At 39.7% G+C, this 23332-nt stretch overlaps 1 protein-coding gene across 2 annotated transcripts; it reads right to left on the bottom strand.

The window, feature by feature from the left end:
* Nucleotides 1–13294: 13294 nt before the first annotated feature.
* Nucleotides 13295–18780, bottom strand: LOC149192461 (uncharacterized). Of its 2 annotated transcripts, none has more exons than XM_089404607.1 (6): nucleotides 17885–18780; nucleotides 17459–17499; nucleotides 16843–16945; nucleotides 15910–15979; nucleotides 15387–15738; nucleotides 13295–15271 (listed from the first exon to the last, which is right to left on the bottom strand). In XM_089404607.1, the coding sequence occupies exons 1-6, from the start codon at nucleotides 17968–17970 to the stop codon at nucleotides 13728–13730; spliced, it is 2196 nt and encodes a 731-aa protein (XP_089260733.1). In that variant the 5' UTR covers nucleotides 17971–18780; the 3' UTR covers nucleotides 13295–13727. The 2 variants fall into 2 exon arrangements, with proteins under 2 accessions (XP_089260733.1, XP_089260734.1); XM_089404608.1 differs by having other exon boundaries at nucleotides 17459–17596; nucleotides 17885–17901.
* Between the last annotated feature and the right edge of the window lie 4552 nt (nucleotides 18781–23332).

Raw genomic sequence — 23332 nt, 5'->3', positions numbered from 1 at the left:
TACCTCCTCGGGTAACCCCACTATAATCTCTTTGACCTCAGAAAATATATTGTCACCAATCAAATCCGAGTTGGAAGTAAGCAGGCCTGTATCCATCTTCACTATCTTTCGCTCGAGAGACACCTCAACACTCTCAAACTTGGCATTAATGCGCTCGGTGTTAGCATCAAGATTTTTCTCCAGCATCTCCACCAGGCAAGTGATAAGGTCGAATCTTCCCATTATTAATTTAAACAAGAATTCAGTGACCCTCTTCCAACGAACCAAATCCTCCTCAGGGGATTTCCTAACCTTAACCTTCACACATATCCATACCAGTGTCCCTCCAAACCACACAACTATGAAATCGACGCTCCAAACTTGTGACAATGAGTGACTCGGGGGAGGGCCGTGAGTCCTTAAACAGAAAAATTTCCTCCCGTGCGCAATTATCATATGTTCGTGCCATAATCGCGTGGAGATCCTCAATCTTCAGACCCATTATATAGGCATCCTATCCAAGGGATCTGCCAAACCATCCATGTAGCCAATTTGCTGAGTAACGAGACGAATCCTTGCCCCATCCTCTCACCATTAATTCTCTGGTGCAATATGTAGGGCCTCGATTTCTCTAATATGACATATCATTTACGACTTCCATGATCTGAATTAATACCCATCTTATGCCTCACAACTTGTTACCCTAGGATTTCGAGAAGTCGCCAAACGTTGGAAACGCTTTGTCCTTCCCCCACTTGTCCTGCCTACCGGTTATACTTCCTCGCATCATCCCTTTGTCATCAACATTACAAGAGATATTTATTGCTTCCCTGACCAACATTTTATTAAGGTATGGGAAAATGGCCCATATCTCTCTCCTTAACCTCATATTTACCTACACCCATAAGCACTCCACGATTCGTCATCTCGTCGACGACCCTATTTAGGTGGCGAAGAACATGGGAGAACGAGTGCTATTCAATTTTTTTTCGAATGATAAGCTATTCTTTTAACAATAAAAGGTTTGTTAGTATCATATTGGACGCTTGATGCGGTGAACATTCTTATAACCATCAAGGAGTCCCCCACAACATTTATTTATTTTATTCCAAGAGATAGAGCAAGGTTCGGTTCTTTCCACAAGACAAATAACTCTACCTTGTTATTGGTGGCCACTCCTAAACCCCACACATATTTTATCTCTGCTTGTTTATCGGGGCAACATAATACCCCTCCCTCAGGATCTATGAAGTGCCACGCAGGATCAAATCTTTAGAGGTGCAAACCTTTCCTCAAGTTCAATCTTTAAACCTCTTTTTTGAGTGCAAAACTTGAGGAAAGTTTGTACCTCCAAAGATTTGATCCCTCTTGCAGCTTACATCTGAAGTTAAGATGGATCTACATTGGTATTGAAGAGATTGTAATGTCTTGTTCTCCCTTATCTGTTTTATAAACAAAATTAATAAAATAATAAAAATAAAAACAAAAATGATCTTACATTAAAATACAAATTATTTCCAACTAATTAATTTGACTTAGTGAAGTTACATATGATTTTTGAGCTCAATATTCAATGTTTATGAGAACCCATGATATTCATGTTGAATATAGCCTATTTATAAAAGGAAATGAAACCAACAAATGAATAATTATAACCCATAATATTCATATGGAATATAACTTATTTAAAGAGGTAAATTAAATGGACAAATTAATCATTATATTTATATTATCTCTTAATTATAATTAATAATTAAAACAAGGATATAGAATATTTGGAAAGCAGTGCTAAAATCATTATCACTAATCCGAGATGGGCTCACTTGGAGAATTCATGCTAGCAAATCTGTTTGCATTGGCCTTGACCCTTGGATTGGATGTGGGAATGCACATTTATTACCAGAAGGACTAAAGCACCATCTCATTGAGTCTGGCATCACCCACATTGTGGATATGGAGAGATCTACTTTCCTACATCAAACTTGGAAATATGCCCACAGTCTACTCATACCTCCTCAATGGCATCACCATTGGGTAGATTACACAGCGCACTAATTGAATCTCATATCAGAATCCTAGAAGGGGAGGATGAGATTATTTGGACACTTGCTAAAAATGGTCGGTACTCATCCGAAGAGGGATATCGACACCTCGCAAATATACATAGACCGCAGCAAATTGATATATGGTGGAAAGGTTCAAAGCCCCCCCTAGAACAAGACTACTCATGTGGTCAATTCTGAAACACAAAATCCCCACCAGAGACAACCTAATCAAGAGAGGACAACATGGGCCCTTCTAGTGCTGTCTACGCAAAGACAGTACAGAAATGGTTGACCACCTATTTCTTACCTACCCCACCACTATTAACCTCTGGAATACTACTCTCTCGCACACCCTATCTCCAAACACATGGAGGGGTCAAGCTATCAGGGAGGTTTGGACCACTTGGTAGACAACAGCATCCCCGTCAAAAGCAAGGAACCTCCCCCTTCTCTTTAGCTGGGAAATCTAGATAGCCCAAAACCGCCTTATCTTCCAGGATACTGCCCCTCACTGGCCCACTCTCTCCTCTTGTTACTAGCGGCAGAAGGCCTAAGTCAACTAATTATGGCCACGAAATGAAGAGGTGATTTAAAAGGAATAGAATTATCTATCAATTTGTATATCACACACTTGTTGTTTGTGGAATACATACTTCTATTCAGTGATGGAAGTAGAAGTGATATACAACATCTAAAATTTTCTCTTGATTTGTTTTTAAAAGCAACTAGGATGTGTATAAATGCTTAGAAATCATCAATACTACAAGAAGGCTTCTTGGGGAATGAGGTAAATAAGATCATCTCGGTAGTCCCTTTTGAAGCAAAACCCATGAAGGACAATTTCAAATATTTGGGTTTCCATCTTAAACTGGACACTTACAGGAAACATGATTGGCATTCGCTCTTGGAAAAAATTGGAAATTGTATTAAACACTGGAGCTATAAGTGGCTTTCGAGTGCTTCTATTGGATCACTCTCAAATGGGTCCCAAAAGGAATCCTTACTCAGATTAGAAAAGTGTTTGGCCGTTTTCTTTGGGATGGATCAAAGGAGGATGCAATACTTCCTTGGGTAGCTTCGGACGAAAATGCTCGGCCAAAGGCCCGGGGAGGTTGGGTTATAAAGGATCTCTCATCTTTTGCATCCTCCCTAGCAGCAAAATCGGGGTGGAGGTTAATATCAATAGAAAATTTGTGGACCCTATCGTGAAAAGAAATACATAGACCCTGTGCCCATTGATGAATGGATGCGCATGCCTGATAAAAAGCCTCTCTACGCTTCAGTAGTATGGAAGGCGGCATTGAATTTTTTCAACATTATAGAAGGTGGTTTAGCCTGGCACGTTGGAAATGGGGAGAAACTCATAATAGGAATTGATCTGTGGGTGGGATGCAATGAGGGTTTCGCTCTTTCAAGGGAGATAAAGGATTGTTTGCATACCCAAGGTGTTCAATTCCATAATTAGATTGCAAGGAAGGACCTCTCCACCAGGCGAGTGATACGGTCGAGTCTTCCCATTATTAATTTAAACAAGAATTCAACGACCCTCTTCCAACGAGCCAAATCCTCCTCAGGGGATTTCCTAACCTTGACCTTCTCACATATCCATACCAGTGTCCCTCCAAACCACACAGCTATGAAATCGATGCTCCAAACTTGTGACAACGAGTGACTCGGGGGCGGGCCGTGAGTCCTTAAACAGACAAATTTCCTCTCCTGCACAATTATCATATGTTCGTGCCATAATTGCGTGGAGATCCTCAATCTTTAGACTCATTATATAGGCATCCTATCCAAGGGATCTGCCAAACCATCCATGTAGCCAATTCGCTGAGTAACAAGACGAATCCTTGCCCCATCCTCTCACCATTAATTCTCCGGTGCAATATGTAGGGCCTCGATTTCTCTGATATGACATATTATTTACGACTTCCATGATCTGAATTAATACCCATCTTATGCCTCACAACTTGTTACCCTAGGATTTCGAGAAGTCGCCAAACGTTGGAAACGCTTTGTCCTTCCCCCACTTGTCCTGTCTGCCGATTATACTTCCTCGCATCATCCCTTTGTCATCAACATTACAGGAGATATTTATTGCTTCCCCGACCAACATTCTATTAAGGTATGGGAAAATGGCCCATATCTCTCTCGTTAACCTCATATTTACCTGCACCCATAAGCACTCCACGATTCGGCATCTCGTCGACGACCCTATTTAGGTGGCAAAGAACATGGGAGAACGAGTGATATTCAATTTTTTTCCGAATGATAAACTATTCTTTTAACAATAAAAGGTTTGTTAGTATCATATTAGACGTTTGATGCGGTGAACATTCTTATAACCATCAAGGAGTCCCCCACAACATTTATTTATTTTATTCCAAGAGATAGAGCAAGGTTCGGTTCTTTCCACAAGAAAAATAACTCTACCTTGTTATTGGTGGCCACTCCTAAACCCCACACATATTTTATCTCTGCTTGTTTATCGGGGCAACAAAATACCCCTCCCTCAGGATCTATGAAGTGCCATGCAGGATCAAATCTTTAGAAGTGCAAACCTTTCCTCAAGTTCAATCTTGAAGCCTCTTTTTTGAGTGCAAAACTTGAGGAAAGTTTGTACCTCCAAAGATTTGACCCCTCTTGGAGCTTACATTTGAAGTTAAGATGGATCTACATTGGTATTGAAGAGATTGTAATGTCTTGTTCTCCCTTATATGTTCTATAAACAAAATTAATAAAATAATAAAAATAATCTTACATTAAAATACAAATTACTTCCAATTAATTAAATTTGACTTGGTGAAGTTACATATGATTTTTGAGCTCAATGTTCAATGTTTATGAGAACCCATGATATTCATGTTGAATATAGCCTATTTAAAAAAGGAAATGAAACCAACAAATGAATAATTATAACCCATAATATTCATATGGAATATAACTTATTTAAAGAGGTAAATTAAATGTACAAATTAATAATTATATTTATATTATTTCTTAATTATAATTAATAATTAAAACAGGGATCTAGAATATTTGGAAAGCAGTACTAAAATCATTATCACTAATCCAAGATGGGCTCACCTGGAGAATTCATGCTAGCACATCTGTTTGCATTGGCCTTGACCCTTGGATTGGATGTGGGAATGCACATTTATTACCAGAAGGACTAAAGCACCATCTCATTGAGTCTGGCATCACCCACATTGTGGACATGGAGAGATCTACTTTCCTACATCAAACTTGGAAATATGCACCCACATTGTGGACATGGAGAGATCTACTTTCCTACATCAAACTTGGAAATATGCCCATAGTCTACTCATACCTCCTCAATGGCATCACCATTGGGTAGATTATACAGTGCACTAACTGAATCTCATATCAGAATCCTAGAAGGGGAGGATGAGATTATTTGGGCACTTGCTAAAAATGGTCGGTACTCACCCGAAGAGGGATATCGACACCTCGCAAATATACATAGACTGCAGCAAATTGATATATGGTGGAAAGGCATGTGGAAGTTCAAATCCCCCTAGAACAAGACTACTCATGTGGTCAATTCTGAAACACAAAATCCCCACCAGAGACAACCTAATCAAGAGAGGACAACATGAGGCAACAGACGAAAAATTAATTTATAATAATCTTCTCTATGAAATGATTCATTCCTATCTTTTGATTTGGAGACCCGTAAAACCCCTTTAGCAGGGTGGAATTATAAGGGGAATAATGCATAAAACGAGTTTATGCCGAAATTATACCAGAGTTGCGGAAAAAGGCTGAATTTTCACTAATTATTAGACTACGGTCTACTGGTGCCACAAATCAGGTCCTGTTCCGTAGTTCTAAAAATCTTACAAAGGCGAAATCGGGCACATATCAAGGTTTACACGATTTGCAAAAGAATTACCTTTAACGTTTGGAACTTTATATGAAGTGAAACTATGTTAATGTCCATGAATGACTAAAGCAGGTCCATGGGACCAGAGTGCATCAGCATATGAATCACGGCAGCATCAGTGCCCAAAAAAGGGGAACTTCTATCTACAGAAACTGAGTATAAAGACTAGGGATTTGAGAAAAGCGTCCATGGAGAGAAGAATGCTAAAATCTCTATTCCAGCAATCCTGGTAAATTAATTCATTATGATTTTATCACTGAAAAGTTAATTTAGATTGAATTCTTCGGCTCATAAAAAAAACTCTTGCCGGAAATTTGATTGGAAACATCAGCTTTTCATTCAAATGAATCCAAGCTTATAAGAGCTGCTAAAGAAAAAAAATTACAACAAACCTGGCCGTTCTGGGGAACCATATAACCTATATGGCCCTGCCAAAGCCGGCTGTAAAAACCCTTTCGATACTGCTGAATCTGCCCCAGAAATTTGTAACAGCCACCCTTCTCCGCACTTGTTGTGTACAACGTGCTCAATTTCTGGAAGCTGGGTTAATCTCTTTTTGTTGCTCACATTGTTTCCTCTTTTGTCCTTTGGACTTTCACACTGAATAAAAACCCTTTATCACACTCTCTCACTTGTGTTTTTCTAACACTGTATCACACTTTTTGTGTCTTTTCCTCTGTCTTTCTTGCATAAGATTGAGTTGATAACTAATAACCTTAATCTCTCAATGAGATTGATGGTTGAGATTAAATCCCAATTGATGGTGGAGATTATATCTAAATCACTAATGTAAATACTTTATATTTTATTTGACATTAATCAACTCACCAATAAAAGACTCTTCACTTCACTGATTAACTCTAATTAAAGGAATTACAAAATACAAAGGACCTTTTTGGGTGGCTTCCACACATCCAACACTACACTTGTGCAGAAGTTCTTGTCCGATGCTACAAACGTCAACACTCCCTTTTACTGAGGAAGGAACTTCTTGAAGAACCACCTAGAATTGGCTTTCCCTTCGGTCTTGGCCCAATGTACTGCACATCATTCTCCACCATGGCATTCCTCTGAACTTTCTAGTCTGCAGTTTCTTCAATGTTGCTACTTATTAGTGCCATATAGTTTGAAAACTTCTTTGGAGGCATGCTCTCCCTGATTGCTCTCCTAGGACCCTCCACATGCTCATGATCGTTTCTCAATGTCTGCATGAACCATCGAAGTCTTATGACAGAACTTGAAGGAGCTGATCTCTCCTCCTCTTCCCCTGAAGGTTGACTACCATCACTTGAAGCTGCTAATATAGACTCAACCTTTAGAGCTTCCTATTTTCCATCCTTTATTTACTAGTAATGTCTCATGTGACTTCTTGGATGCAAGGTCCTCCTCGAACTACACATCCTGGCTCACCACAGTTCTTTGCTATGCTGGAATGAAAATCCTATAAGCCTCCCAAGTCTCGTTGTATCCCACAAACATTCCCTTTATGATGGAGGGCTCCATCTTGGTCCTATTTTCTTCTAGTACATGTATATGCATTGGACAACCAAAGATACGTAAGCGGCTCACCTCTGGCTTCACACTGGTGAATGTTTCTTTTGGTGTCTTATCCTCCAAGACCCTATAGGGACTCTTGTTATGGATGTGTAATGTCATATTGCATGCCTCTACCCAAAAGAACACGAGCAAATCTTGATTATGGATCATGGCCTTAGCAACCCCTATGATTGACTTGTTCTTTCTCTCTACAACCCCATTCTACTATGGATTGTAAGATACTACTAGCTCTCTCTTAATTCTTGCGTCCTTGCAGGAATCCTTGAATTCATTAGAGGAATATTTATCCCCATTATTTGACCTTAGGACCTTGATTATCTTTCCTGTTTAGGTCTCCACGAGTCTTGAACTTCTGAAACAGACTGACGAACTCATCCTTGGTCTTCAGGAAGTAGATCCATGTCTTCCTAGAGAAATCATCAATAAAAGATACGCAATACATGCTTGCCTATGCTAATGCTACTGACATCGGCCCACATACGTCTGAATGTATCTTATCCAAATTATCCTTGTATTTGGACTTGCTACTTGGGAAAGCACCCCTAACATGCTTGCCAAGCACGCACCCTTTGCACACCCCCTGCTGCTCCATATTGAAATCTGGAAGACCAGTGACAATCTCCCTGAGAATTAACAATTCACTATAATGCAGGTGCCCCATCCTCCTATGCCACAACTCACATAGGTTGTCATTACTATGAATCAAGTTTCAAACAGGCTCACTCTGTAACCTATACAAGTCGCCCTCTCTACCCTAATAACTTGAGTTGTGTCATGGCTAGATCATTTTGGTTTGATAAGTGCTTTCCCTTTTTGGAACTCCAATGGCAAAGCCCTTATCTTCCATGTCTGACACTAAAAGCAGGTTCTTTTTGCACCCGGGAACATATAGCACGTCCTTCACTTCCAACAAGCCACCTAACTCAAGTTAAAACAAAATTGTCCTAACTCCTTTTATTGTATACTTGGCATCATTACCAAGATCCACATGTACTCCTAAGTCCTACCTCGTTAGACAGGTAAACAACTCTTGTGCTAATGGCATATGGCAAGATGCACCATTGTCCATGTACCATGCACTCTTGAAAATTGCGCTGGTAGAAACGCAGGAAACAAATGAGAAATCCTTCTTAAATTTTGTATCAAACTCACTAATTTGAGTTCCACTGAGGTTGCTATCTCTTGCTGCTGCAACTTCCCTCCGCCCTTTTTCCTCTTTGGACATGGTGATGTATAGTGACCATGCTTGTTCTGAGTTTTGTAGCTTAAAAGGTACTTACGCCTTGTGTCTTGATTAGAAACACTTGATTTGCCTCTTTAGGAGCTTGCATGTGACATGCAGAGTGTGCAAGTGACTTGCACGCATGTGGATGTATTGCATGAGATATGCATGTAAAGCAAGCTAAATTTATGATTTGTACTTGAGTTAAAGTAAAGAAAGCTAAAGATAGGAAAGTTAAGTCACTTATCTTCAGTGAAATTGGCGAGCTAATTTTAGCCATCAATCTTAGTTTAGGAAGTTATAAATTGAGCCTATTGAAGAGAAGACACAACAACACAAGATTGAGAGAGGCTTCTCAGTGAGCGTGTTCTGGGTCTGAGAAAGTGTAGAGAGACTGGTAATCAATTTTGTGTTTTCTCAGTTGGGACATTACCCTAGGATGGGAGCCCAAGTAAGTTTTGTGATTAATTTGTTATTGAAGAACTATTGATGGGGCATAATGTTGTTTTTGTATGTGAAACGGATAAAGTAATTTTGTTTTCGCTAAATATTTTTGATTAGGATCTTCGCTGTGTATTCGTTCAGTTAATAATCACTGGGAATTGAACATTGGGTGTTGGGTTCAGTGAAATTCAAATAGCTTGTGACGTACAAAACACTTGATTTTACTCAAGTCTTTCTTCTTCCTTGGCCATGAGGCTATCTCCTCACTCTATCCTTTACTAGAACCCTTTACTTTGCCCTTTCTTGTCTAATAGACAAGGGCCAGGTTCTCGTTACCTACATGTTGGCTTTAGACTCCTCCCAAGTCTCTTCTTGGACAAAATCATCCCAAAGCCTCTAAAAAATGTGAAGGTTCTCCTGTGGACAGATACCCCTAGGAAAATGGTTCCCAGGGCTTTGATAATCCATTCAGTTACCAATTCTGCATTGGTCACCCTCTTCCCAACTACTGCAAGCTGATTACAAATATGAGTATCTTCATGAGGTAATTGATAACTGAATCTAATTTGGACATCTGCATGATTCTAAGCTTATTCCTTAATACCATCTTCCTGTATATTTTCTCCTCTGGTTGAGGCTTACTTGGGCATTGAACATCTCCTTGGCTGTCTTCTTTGTAGATAAGTGAGGAATTAGATGATCCTTCACTTCATCCAAGATTACCGGCATGGCTTTGTTATCCTTCTTCTTATGAGTTGCCAATTGCTGCAAATTTGTTGGTGAAGAAACTAATTTGTTAACAATCTACCAAAGAGCATTTTCCTTCAAAAGCAAAGTAACTCTTGCTTTCGGGGACAAGAAGTTTGAAGTTCTATCCAATTAGTCTTCAACCCTGAGATTAGCTATTGCCATCTTTTAGATCTAAACAAAATTGCCTTGGAGATGTGCTTAGTCCTTCAAGCACCCAATAAAAAATCATTGCTAGTCCCTAGATCTACTAGATTTGCTTGTTTTATACCTAGATCTGCACTATATTTGTCTACTGGCCTCTTAGACTTGGATGATCTGCTTACTGTAAACCTAGATCTGCCCTAGATATCTTTGCTGTTTACTCAGATCTACAAGATTTGCCTGCTGTAAACCTAAATTTGCACTAGATTTCTCTTGGTTACTCAGATCTACATGATCTACCTACAATAAATCTAGATCGGCACTAGATTTGTTTGCTAGTCACTTAGATCTACAAGATTTGCTTGTTGTAAACCCATTTCTACACTATATATGTTTGTTGGTTACTCAAATATGCAAGATCTACTTCTTGTATGCTCATATATGCACTATATCTATCTTCTGGAAACTCAAATCTGCAGATATAGCCTTTAGGTCTTTTGTAGTAACCTTCAGATCTCTTGTTGTAACTATTTAGAAATTGACTTCTCTCAGAGATCATGCTCGGATACCATGTTAAAATCTCTATTGCAACAACCTAGGTAAATTAATTACGAAAAAATTAATTTAGATTGAATTCTTTAGCTCGTAGAATAAAATAAACTCGTTGGAAATTTAACTAGAAATAAAAAGAATCAGCAGAAGCTACAAGAAACCAATCTCCAAAATACACAATTTTTTTCCCTACAAATCTTTTGATCAACATTATTCCAAGTTTACAAGGACTCCCAAATTAGGAAAATAGCTCATCAAGAAAAGAAAAAAAATCAAAATCTGGCTCTTTTGGTGCGTTGTACAACGTGTACAATCCTACCAAAACCTACTAGAAAAACACTCCCTCTACAGCTGAAATCTGTCCCAAAAATTTGTATGGGTTCCCTTCTCTTTTGTTGGGTTGTATGGCATCCCAAAGTTGCCACTGCACCTGCTGTGTACGGCCCCTTCAATTTCCGAGAGATGGGTTAGTCTCTCTTTGTTGTTCACACTATTTCATATTTTCTCCTTTGTGGAAATATTTTCTCCTTTGAGTTTCCACATTGAGTGAAAATTTTTTATCATTTTTTCACTTTGTCTTTTTCTAACACTCTTTTTTTGTTTTTTCCTTTCACTTTGTCTTTCTTTTATGACATTAAGTTCTCACTTGTGTTTTTCTAACCCTCTTTGTGTTTTTTCCTTTCACTTTGTCTTTCTTTTGTAACATTAAGTTGATGACCAAGTCTTCCTAACCTTAATCTACCAATGAGATTGACAGTTGAGATTCAATCCCAACTGATGGTGGAGATTACATCTAAATTTCTTATGTAAATATTTTACATTTTATTAGACATCAATTAACTCACTAATGAAACACTTCACTTTAACCATTAACTTTAATTAAAGTGAATTACAAAATAGAAAGAACCTTTGTGGATGACCTCTACACATCCGACACTAGACTTGTGTGGAAGTTGCTGTTTGGTGCTACAAACATCAACAAATAGCACCTGAGGTGATACAAAAGAGAGAAGACAAATGCTTTTTGTACGCAAACCATAAGAGAGGAAAAGGTTAATCCTCCTGGTCACCAAAAGTAAGGACATCAAATTTATTAGCGATAGCCTATAGACAAATGTTCTTTGGGGAGTGTCTTGGACTCACAGGGCTCTGGGGAGCAATCCTCTGGCATCAAAGCATCTCCAATAGGGGTTGAAAGTGGAAGCACTTCTAATTTCAAGGTCGATAAATCCGAATAGAAGTGAAGAAGCTCGTGTTATTCCCATGAACTGGTACTCTCGAATGGGGTAGATAATCAACAATTCACTCCTTTTGACATATTGGAACTCAATACACAGTGCCTTGCCAACAACACGGTAAAAGCTATGTTTCATTGAAGTTTGAGGGCAAGTGGAGAAGTGAACATAGAGAGACTCCCAAATCATAGACCCCCAAATTATAGGGTATGTCGTAAGATGTCACGAGTACTAAGGCCGTGCTATGGACACAAGAATAATATGTCCAAATGACAGAAAGTGCACTAAGTATTACTGATGCCAAATGTCGCAAAAAGCATGCCAACTATATTATGTTATTTATTATTGAAATAAGCATGCTGAGTATGAACATATGCCAAATGTAATAGAATGTGCTAAATCACACATCTAAGCTGGCTATGGTACTTTTTGAAGTAAAAATTTAAAAAACAACAAAGTAAAATGAACTTAAAATTTTAAAAGAAGAAACATTCAAAATTGTTCATGAAATAGTAACAGAAAATAAACTAACTACTCAACTCAATTGCGTAAGTAGACACCATAATGTGGTAAACATACGGCTTTATTAACACCATATAAATTTGTCGCTTTTTAGTTGCTAAAAATAACGTGAATGGAAATTGATTATTTTAATTTGAAATTTTGCAAGATTCTAGATGGATAGAATTGCAAATATTAGAGATTAACACTGCACAATCCAGTTGCAATAGGGGTATTAGACAGTGCTAATCAATTTTTACATTCAAAATAACATAACAGTGCTAATCAATTTTTACATTCAAAATAACATTTAAAATTACAATTTTAGGAAAGATTGCATAGCCAAATTTTCAAATTTTGGTAATGGCAAAACAAAGAAAAGTTTAAATTCATAAATGTTTAGCATTCCAAAAGTACAATTTTGGAAGAAAGATTGCATGGCCAAATTTTGGTAATGGCAAAACAAAAAAAGGGTTCAAATTCATAAATGTTTAGCATTCTTTGTTATTAACGTCTCAACCTAAAGTTCATATTCATAGAATGTTTGGCATTCTTTGTTATTAACGTCTCAACAGTAAAGTTCATATTCATAGAATGTTTAGCATTCTTTGTTATTAACGTCTCAACAGTATGGATTACATTGTGGTCTATCTATTTGGATCTCACTTGTGCTCGACAAGTGAAAGGAGTACTTTACATATGTCGTGTCTCAAAGCACAGTAAAATAAAATATTTTACAATGCTTGAAAAATGCGCTAGCTCGTTAATGGCTCGAATTATTGGATACAATCTCCAAAAAAAAGGTCCACACTTAGAAAACAATACAATCTCCAAAAAAAGGTCCACACTTAGAAAACAAACCATTTTAAGGGGATCCAAAGCTTGAATGGTGCCATGTCCAAACTTTGGATAACACAAGGGATGATAGGGTATTATGCACAAAAGACATTGCAAAAAAATATAACAGAATTACTACTTTTACTATCAGTAAATCATGATTAATCATAAGGAAATACAACCGTACATCCAATCATCCAATTTGAAACTTAAATAGGCTAATCCGTACATCCATACATCATATAACAACCTAAGTCACTTGACATGCCCCCGTGTCTCGAATCCTTCGTGTCGGACACAAGGAGGGTGACACGTGCCCAACGTGAGTTTGACTCGTGTCCCTCATACTCGTGTGCCAAATTCGTGTCTCTGCTTTCAAACATGTGTCTAACAAAAAGTGACCCGCAAGCTTGCTAAATTCAGGATTTAGGCCACATTGGCCCATCTTTGTTTGTAACCGGCAAGCTGCTGTAGCTGCTGTTGCCTAGAGTGCTGTTCTAACTACTGCACTTGCTGCTGTCAAGCATGCTGCCCCAACTGCTGTCGAACATGCTGCTCTAAGCGCTGGGTTGCTGCTGTCGAGCATGCTCTAACTGCTGGGCTTTCTGCTGGGTTTGCTGCTGTCGAGCATGCTCTAACTGCTGGGCTTTCTGCTGGGTTTGCTGCTGTCGAGCATGCTCTAACTGCTGGGCTTGCTGCTGGGTTTGCTGCTGTCGAGCATGCTCTAACTGCTGGGCTTGCTGCTGTCGAGCTTCTTGTTGTAACTGTTGGGCTTGCTGCTGACGAGCTTGATGCATGAACTGCTGGACTTGCAGACGTCTTACCTGCTGCTCTAACAGCTGTGCTTGTGCCTGTCTTGCTTGCTGCCCTAACTGCTGGGATTGTGGCTGCCTTCCTTGCTGCTCTAGCTGCTGAGCCTGCTGCTGTCGGGCATGCTGCTCTAGGTGCTGGGCCTGCTGCTGCTGGGCTTGCTGCTGTCGAGCTTCATGCTCTAACTGCTGTCGGACATGCTGCTCTAGCTGCTGGGCCTGCTGCTGCTGGGCTTGCTGCTGTCGAGCTTCATGCTCTAACTGCTGTAGGGCATGCTGCTCTAGCCGCTGGGCCTGCTGCTGCTGGGCTTGCTGCTGTCGAGCTTCATGTTCTAACTGCTGTCGGGCATGCTGCTGCTCTAGCTGCTGGGCCTGCTGCTGCTGGGCTTGCTGCTGTCGAGCTTCATGCTCTAACTGCTGTCGGGCATGCTGCTCTAGCCGCTGGGCCTGCTCCTGCTGGGCCTGCTGCTGTCGAGCTTCATGCTCTAACTGCTGGGCTTGCTGCTGACGGGCTTGATGCTCTAACTGCTGGAATTGCTGTAGTCGAGCTTGTTGCATGAACTGCTGGACTTGCTGCCGTCTTACCTGCTGCTCTAATAGTTGCGCTTGTGCCTGTCTTGCTTGCTGCCCTAATTGCTGAGATTGTGCCTGCCTTGCTTGCTGCTCTAACTGCTGAGCCTGCTGCTGCTGAGCCTGCTGCTGTCGGGCATGCTGCTCTAGCTGCTGAATTTGCTGCTGTCGGGCATGCTGCTCTAGCTGCTGAATTTGCTGCTGTCTCTGCAGCTCTTGCAAATGCTTTTGGTATGAAAATTGTTTCCATAACTGTTCCTCTAATCCTGGTTGCAACCTTGTACCATGGAATTGTGGATCTGCTTGAAGCTGACCTTTCAAGAGAAGCTGGCTCCTAAGAAAATCATAGTTAACCCGAGCTTCCACATTTTCCACCCCCTCTGAACTGTTCCTACTGTGATTCGAGCCTTGACCAACAATGTGTCCCCGTTGTATATCAGGCCCTGCCAAGCTTCCCGTGCCTGACTGATTTTGCTCCGGCGTTCCACCATCTCCGGCTGAATTTGCCTGATTGGATCTGATATGACCAGCTGAAGACCCATTCACTTGACTGTCAAAAATCAACGGTTGGTTCCTTGATACACTTTTCATAACATTATTGTTTGGACCTTCTTGAGGACTTCTGACACCTAATGTCATGCGTGATGAATGTCGCCCTTCATCAGGCTGCGTGACACCTAATGCCATGCGTGATGAATGTCGCCCTTCATCAGGCTGCGTGTCTGTTGGCATGAATGAAAACATCGCAGATGAGAACACGAAATTATTTTGAGAATGATCAAATATTGCATTATCACAGGCATTCTTAGCTTTAAAAGGAATGTTTTTTCTACTTACTAGGCTCAGTGTTATATGATGACTGCTGTATACTAGGCTCAGTGTTATATGATGACTGCTGTATGTGGCGGGACTCGTTGTTCTGACTGCCATCGGGCCAAGCATTATTGTTCATAACAGACCAATTCGCTTTATCCAATTGAGACTGTTGCTGAGATAAATGCTCTTGTTCAAAAAAATCATGTACTTCGTCCCCTACTCTGTTGCCAGATGTAGATAGTTGTCCTTGTAGATTATCGGATCCTGACTGTTGTAGATTATCGAATCCCGACTGTTTAGCAGAAAAAAAATTACCCTGTGGGGCAAGTATATGATGTTGAGATGATGACAGTTTTGGTTCTGGATTTTCACCCTGTAGAAAAGAATATAATATGTCACACCAACATGAAAAATTAAAATCGAAGGAAGATTTGAAAGTCAGCTTTAAAATCCTTTATGTGATTGACCGTTAAAACAAACACAGAATAAAAATATAACCCACATCAAAACTATTGTTTAATCAGGGCTAGACCACAACACTTACTCCTTGTATATACATACTAGCAGAACTGGCATGAAGTGCTTTTTCCTTTCTCCAATCCATGTCCTTATGCCTGAAAGTGACACGGAGAATATCAAAACCATGAAAAATCCAATTATGGTTAATTCATAATAAGATGGCCATACATGGCATGCACAAAACACTGGGCATTCTCATTAGACAATGCCCAAAAGTAGAGTTCGAAGGAAAAGAAAGGCCAAGTAGAGTTCAAAGGAAAAGAAAAGCCACGGCGACAATATGCCCAAAAGTAGAGTTCAAAGGAAAACAAAAGCCACGGCAGACTGAAGTTTCTGGTGAGATTTTCTGTCTCATGTAGACCTCTCCCAGACCTCTCCCAAAAGGTGGGTCTCCCCGTACTTTGCTTTCGATTTCGTTTTGTACCTTAGATAATTGACTTTTGTAATTAGTAGCTAGCAGTTTACAATCAGGAACGGATTATTATTGGCAAATTACAAAATCTCAAATGCATATATTGACCATGTCAGAGAAGCAAGTCCGGCAGTTAGAACACTGGGATCATTTCAGATGACTTACTTGCTGCTCTAACTGCTAGGCTTGCTGTCAGAATATGACAGATTTGCAGTTATATGTGTGATACTTTGCACCCTAATTTAGCTCCCAACTACATACCACAAAAGTAGGCTAGTACATCTAGGTAAACAACCCTTGCGTAGCCCTGCCCATGTCACAAATGATGATACTACCTTTCATAACATAGGTATGCCATACTCAAAAGAGTTAAGATGCATTTGTCACCCTGAAAATTTTCAAAGAGTTAAGATACATTTGTCACCCTGAAAATTTTCAAATCTCTATTTTCTAGACACTTGACAAAATCAAGCACTTTGGAATATATTTGAAAAAATGTTCATGAAATTGCATATAAATGCAGTTCACGGTTCTTTTTTCTGGTACCTTCCATGGCTATGAAAATGTGCTTCTTCTGCATTGCGGAGCGCACCACCCAGGGAGTCGATGCCAGAGCCATCCAAAAAATCAAGTGAAGGAAAAGAGGAATCTGTCACCAGGAAAACCCTCAAAATTAGAAATGTCTTAGAAATGTCTTCTAAATGCTTCAAGTAAGAAATAGCCCTAATTGTATACACTGTTGAGTTATAGATATCAATTTCTGCTATATGATTGACATGCTTCAAGGTCAAGCCAGGACATGCTTCAAGGTCCAGCCAGGGGCCAGGGATACAAAATATGAGAAAACCAGATAACATATTTCACAATTTAGCACTGAGAATAAACTGAAGAGAGAAGAAAAGCAAAAAAAAATAAAGGTTTCTGGAATCCCAACGTATGGAGACCCGACAAGGTTTGTTAGAAACTTCAAAATTCTCGTGATCTTCTGAATTCCCATGGGGCTGAAGCATCAAGTGACTTATGATGACATTGACATAATGAGAATTATTAAACAAGGCGAGCATAAGTATTACTAGCTATAGTACAAGAAAATCTTTAGACACAAAATGACAGCCAAAATACCAGAGAAATCTAGCTAGAGTTTGAAGTTAAAATTCAGTACCTGGAAGCAATGGAGCCGTAAACTCCGGAGCTGACGCAACACTGCACATGTCGGAAAAAAATATTAATTGCAAGCTATTACATATCCCGCAAATGTTGTCTTGTAGAGTGTGTGGCAGCACTACATCTCATGTGGACTCTGAAATGTGTAGAGTAAAAGTGAGTCGTAACAGTTGCTACCTAAAAGTTGCATTCTGCTGCCAATGAGATTATTTAGAGGTGAATATCCTTCCAAACAAAAATTCATCCAAGGGTTTGTTATTGAGGAAAGAATCTTTGAGAGGTTGAAGTCCAATCACGGCGTAGCTACTAGCATATGGCATGATGACTCATAAAATGCAATGATGTTTGCTGAAATCTAGTCTAACAAGCAGTTTGCCTTTCAAAGCCGAGAAACGTTGTCTATAGAGAACCTATGAATACTTGCCTGGTCGATGGACGGTCGAGGAGCGTGAAATCAATAGAGGCATAACCTTCCTGCGACAAAAACATGTCGTTTTCATAGGATTCCATCCCGGAACCTCCTAATAAAACAATTTTTGCCTGGCTTCAGAGGCAGTAGAGCATTCAAGCCAGGAAAAAAACACAAACCCTCGCAGAGAAAAAAGGGGTGAGGAAGGCTCAATTTGGATCGACAATTGAAGATCGCCGACTTTCTACTCAATCATTCGTTACTTTGTTTACTCATTTAATGCAATAATAAGTAATCCGTCAGATCGACCAGGCCAACGGCGACAAAATAGGGTAAATAAATCTCCGGCGGCGTAGCGCGAACCCGGCGATGGAGCCGAGAGCCCAGCTCTAAAGCAATAAAAGAAAGAAAGAGATAAAAAGAACCCGAGAAACTGCGCTCGAGCGATTCGAACTGGAAACCCCAGAATCCCCCTGCGAAAGATACAGAATGAGGGTTTCTCTGACAAAGAAGCGGTCGAAAATAGGCTCGTTCGATTTGCCCTTCTACGGCGGTTCTCCTGGTGTCTATGCCGTTCCCTGCGGTTGAAGCGTGGAGATTTTTCTGCAGCGTCCAAAGGAATGAAGTGGTCAGAGTAGTGCTCAAAATTTAAATCACCTGGAAACAATCCATGGGACGGGCCGACTCTTAGGCTCGTCTGCCCCCGAGGCTCCTGATTCTTAGGCCCGTGTACTTTGCTAGGGCTGGAGAGAGCGACGTCCCTCATTATTTTAATGGAGAAAACGAAGCCGCGTGCTCAAGCGAGGCTCCTTAAAAAGGAACAATTTAAGTGATGGTCTTCGAGAAGAGGCTGGGCAAGGAGGGAAGGAGGAAGGGCTCTACTCCACTCGCGGGAATCGAACCGCCGAACCCATGCCTCCCCTGTCCCTTCTCTCCCGCCTTTGGATGAACGATGAGTTTTCCCATCTGACGGTGGAGGGTGGCGTCGTTGGGCATCAATTGACGGAACATGCGTTGATCCTCCGGCAACTGACAGCAAGTTCGAGCTGCTCGCGGTTTCTAGATTCGGTCAAACCGAACACCTCTGTCTGTTTGAAGCGACAGTCCCGTCTGGTGACGTGAAATTAGGAAAAAATGAATATCGTCTACTTCCGGGGTAGGGAATACTGTCTCGTTCGTCATTAGGTGATAATGCCATGATACGAGGGGGTGTGAACGTGGTGGGGAAGACAAGAGTTTTCATTAGGTGGTGAAGAATAAGGGACTTTGAGGGTTTGGACTCTTCTAACGTGAATTCCTAACATGTGCCTTTTTTAAATAAATTTATATTTTCAAAAAATATTTTTAAAAATATTGTTTCAGTGTTTAAAAAAATTAAATGAATTTAAAAGACATATTTTCATAATATCATAAATATTGTGGAATTTTACCATGTTGATTAGTATTTTTTTATTTGAAATTATATTTAATTTTTTCAAAATTATAATTTTTTTTATAAATATTGTGGAATTTTTATTAGGTTTTTTATTATTATTTAGAAGTGTACTCAATTTAGTTACAATAGATTTAATCTAGTTACAATAGATTTTCTTATTCTTTAAAAAAGTTAAATGAATTTAAAAATCATATTTTCATAAAAATTGTGGAATTTTATTGATTAGTATTTTTTTATTTGAAACTGTATTTAGTTTTTTCTAAATTATATTTTTATAAATATTGTGAAATTTTTATTATGTTGATCTGTTTTTTTTTTGTTATTTAGGACTGTACTTATTTTTTTTAGTCAAAGTGCATTAAAACTCTTATAAAGTGTTGCTTTGGAGAATATGGACTTGTGGTGGAAAATGGTTTGTCATTTCACCACTAGACCATACCACAACCAACTTTTATTATTGATTTAGCACAAACATTTTGTGTATCTAGTCCTATGTGTTGATCACATTAACAACTTTGGTGTTGATAGTTATATGTACCAACATTTTGACACTAAATACCAGTGTTGAAAATATCGGTATCGGCAAAATATCGGCGAGGGTCCAGAAAATATCTTATCGGCAAAAATATCGGCAAAATATCGGCAAATATCGGCAAGCATAAAAAATAATTTTTTCAAAATTTTAAATATAGCCGATATTTTGCCGATATTTTCAAAATATCGCGATATTTTGCCGATATTTTCCGATATTTGCCGATATTTTGAAAATATCGCGATATTTTCTCGGCGATATATCGTTTTGCCGAAAATATCGCGATATTTCCGAATATCGCCGATATATTGCCGATATTATCAACAGTGCTAAATACTGAGTATACCCATATTGCAAACAATAAGTTTTAAAATGCTAAGGTCTAAAATCTCTAGAACATTCAACACAAATGTAACACCTTCCTCCCACATTTACCCAAGTTAACCGATCTGCTAGGGTAAACATGTAACGAGAAGCTACTACAATCTGATTCAACCTCCTAGGTCACCTTAAGGAAGTGGAACTGACACAACACAACCAATCTGACCTTCTGCACATACCACAGAACCTACAGGAACCAACCAACCCTTCCAGGTGATCAACCCCTGCAACAACTTGACACTTCACTGCCCTAGAGCCTCAGTCGCTCCCATGACATGGGCATGCATGCGACTAGGGCCCTCCAGTCGCTCTCACAACATGGGCATGCAAGTGACTGGGGTCTTTTTCAGCTAGTTCTGAGCTTGCGACCCCAGATTTTGTGCCACTTTTTCAGGGCCAGGACTCAGGCCACTGCCCAGAACTCCATGAAACTTTCAGGAATGAAAAGTAACATCGAAACAATGATACAAATGCAAATACTTGAACAAAGACTTGACTAGACCCCTACTAGCCATGACAGAAATTTCATCAAACATGTCACAAATATGCATTCTACAGGTCATAACAACAGATATGAGCATAGGGGTCTCATACTTATCTGAGAATCGCTAAGAAGCGTTGATGCCTTATCACATTAGTTGCATTATCATCTATTAGGTCATATATTCATTGTACATTCATTACAGATCAAAACATGATGAGAGCCATACATCATCATTGCCATAAAATATGCCCATAACCAGCATATACCAACAAAAATATCAAGGATACATCAGCCACCAATGTCTCATATGAACCAGTACATTTGCTCATGAAATACCAAGGAGAAATAGTTCTCATTAAGAATGCAAAAGCCAACCCGGTATGGGACTACCACGTTCCACCTGACCACAGATTGGTTGAGCCAAGTCTCTCTTCAACCAATCACCCTCGTGCCATATTCCAAGCATGAATGTGAGACTTATCACCCTCAACAATAGAATCAGGGTTTATCGCAATTCCCACGATATCACTAGGCCATAAACAATAAACATACAATACCAGGCTTTACCGCAATTCTCACTGGATCACTAGGCCAAAAACAAGCATGGATGCCACCGGATCTCTCCACCTACACCGTGAGGAATTTGTTTGTCCCAACCTCTCGGCTTTATCATGTATTCCACCATTACCAGTCAAGGGATTCTAGACCTACGAGGTCTGCACCCTCTAGCCTTTATCATGTATCCCATCTTGCGATTCCTAGGCCCAATCAAGGGTACTCATCAATGAGTTTTACCGTGTATACCACCATTACCGGTCAAGGGATTCCTAGGCTCAATCGAGGTGCTCACATTCAAGCTTTACCGTGTATCCTATCCCAGGATTCCCAAGCCTTATGAATAATCCTGGGACCACCTCACTCAACTTCGATTCCATCCGGCAATCCAGCTCAACCACATACAAAATAATCCACCACACCATGGCTATCTGGAAATGGAAAGGTTGGGATGAAAAACATTGTCACACCTGACAAAACCCATGCCAAAGACAACAAGAGAACCAAGAACACACATGCATAACCATGCATGCTAAATCTAGCAAGGAAATCACACATGCAAATCAATACCTGCAAATAATCCCATTATGGTTGCTAGATCCTACTCTTCCTTGCTTGATCTTTGCTTCCTCTTGCCTTCTTTGCCTTTCTTGATCCAATGTTGAAGTGCTCCAAGAAAACTCAAGTGTCCAAGAGTGTGAGAGAGAGAGTTCCAAAACTGAATAGACCAAAAGCTATGAACTGATCCTCATAAGCCTTTTTATTAAGGAGGCCTCTATTTTCTTCATTTTCCATTATTTTCCTTCATTTTCCTCCTCACATGCAACCTGTGACGTTTCACCTTCCTTTTCTCCTATTTTCCTTTGTTTTCATAAATAAAATGTCAATTAATGCCATTTTTCCTTTCCAAAGCCTTTGCCATTGCCTTTTCCAATTTCCTTAGCCATAATACACCAAATGAACACCCACACTAGGATGTTTTTTCCAACATTCAGCTTGGAATAAGTGTTCCATAACCGTGGTTATTATTTTGGCTTTATTAACTTTTATTACATGGAATTTTCACCAGGGTCGTTACAGAACCCTCCCCCTTGGGGAAACATCGTTCTTTGTGTTCAATGACACCTACAACCAACAAGACTACTGAAAGCAAAACATACTGCCTATGGAGCTTTATAACTTCACTGGATGTAGTATTTACAATGATCAACCTACTAAGAAGCAAACTAACATGACAACATAACTACATGATGACCATAATGACATGACACCCATACTGCTTATTGGAGCTTTATAACACATTTAATGCCGGTATTTACATACATATACATATGTACATATACCAAAAACATCATACCAAACATATACAAAAAACATTCACTCAACCAACGAATAGAGAATGATACATATCCTGTATTTGATCTGCCATCTCCCATGTAGCTTCATCAAGCCCAAAGTGCTTCCGCTACACTTTAACCTGCACAATTCCGAAGCATAAGTGTCTTTCTCTGCAATATACATTGCAGTTTCGACTGGAATTCTCCTTCTGGCTCTACCTGCAATACGTACCAGTCAATCACATGATCACCATCTTTAACATACTTCTTAAGCAATGACACATGGAAAACATCATGGACTTTCACTGTCAGAGACAGTGCAAGTTGATAGGCTACTAGTCTGATCCTTTCAAGTATCTTGAAAGGTCCACAAAACCGAGGTGCCAGCTTGGCACACGATCCAATCTGCAAAGAGCTTTTCTTTGGCTTAATGCGCAAGTACACCTATTCCCCAACTTGAAACTCCTTAAACAACTTGTTCTGATTTGCATAGTTTTTTCTGTATGTCCTTTGTCGCATTTAGATTCTTCTTGATTACCTGCATTTCCAATTCCATTTCTGCCAACATATTTGATCCAATCAACACCTTGTTCACCGGGTCACTCCAACTAATGGGAGTATTACAACTTCACCCATAGAGTGCCTCAAATAGACTCATACTCAAAGACTCCTGGTAACCATTATTGTAAGTGAACTCGACCAACGAAAGATACTCCTCTCATCTTCTCTGTTGATGCAT

This window comes from Pinus tabuliformis, chromosome 2_2 (genome assembly GCF_031772625.1).
Source record: "Pinus tabuliformis cultivar Carrire ecotype Pingquan chromosome 2_2, CPIR1, whole genome shotgun sequence".
Taxonomy (NCBI): domain Eukaryota; kingdom Viridiplantae; phylum Streptophyta; class Pinopsida; order Pinales; family Pinaceae; genus Pinus; species Pinus tabuliformis.
Note: the sequence above shows the minus strand (reverse complement) of the source record. Positions and strands in the feature narration are given on the sequence as shown.

Coding starts and splice junctions, on each gene's coding strand:
- LOC149192461 (XM_089404607.1), bottom strand. CDS start 17,970: ATGGAATCCTATGAAAACGACATGTTTTTGTCGCAGGAAGGTTATGCC. Junction 16,946..17,458: donor TACGGCTCCATTGCTTCCAG/GTACTGAATTTT, acceptor TCCTGGTGACAG/ATTCCTCTTTTCCTTCACTT. Junction 15,739..15,909: donor CTAGTATGTATATACAAGGA/GTAAGTGTTGTG, acceptor TCTTTTCTACAG/GGTGAAAATCCAGAACCAAA.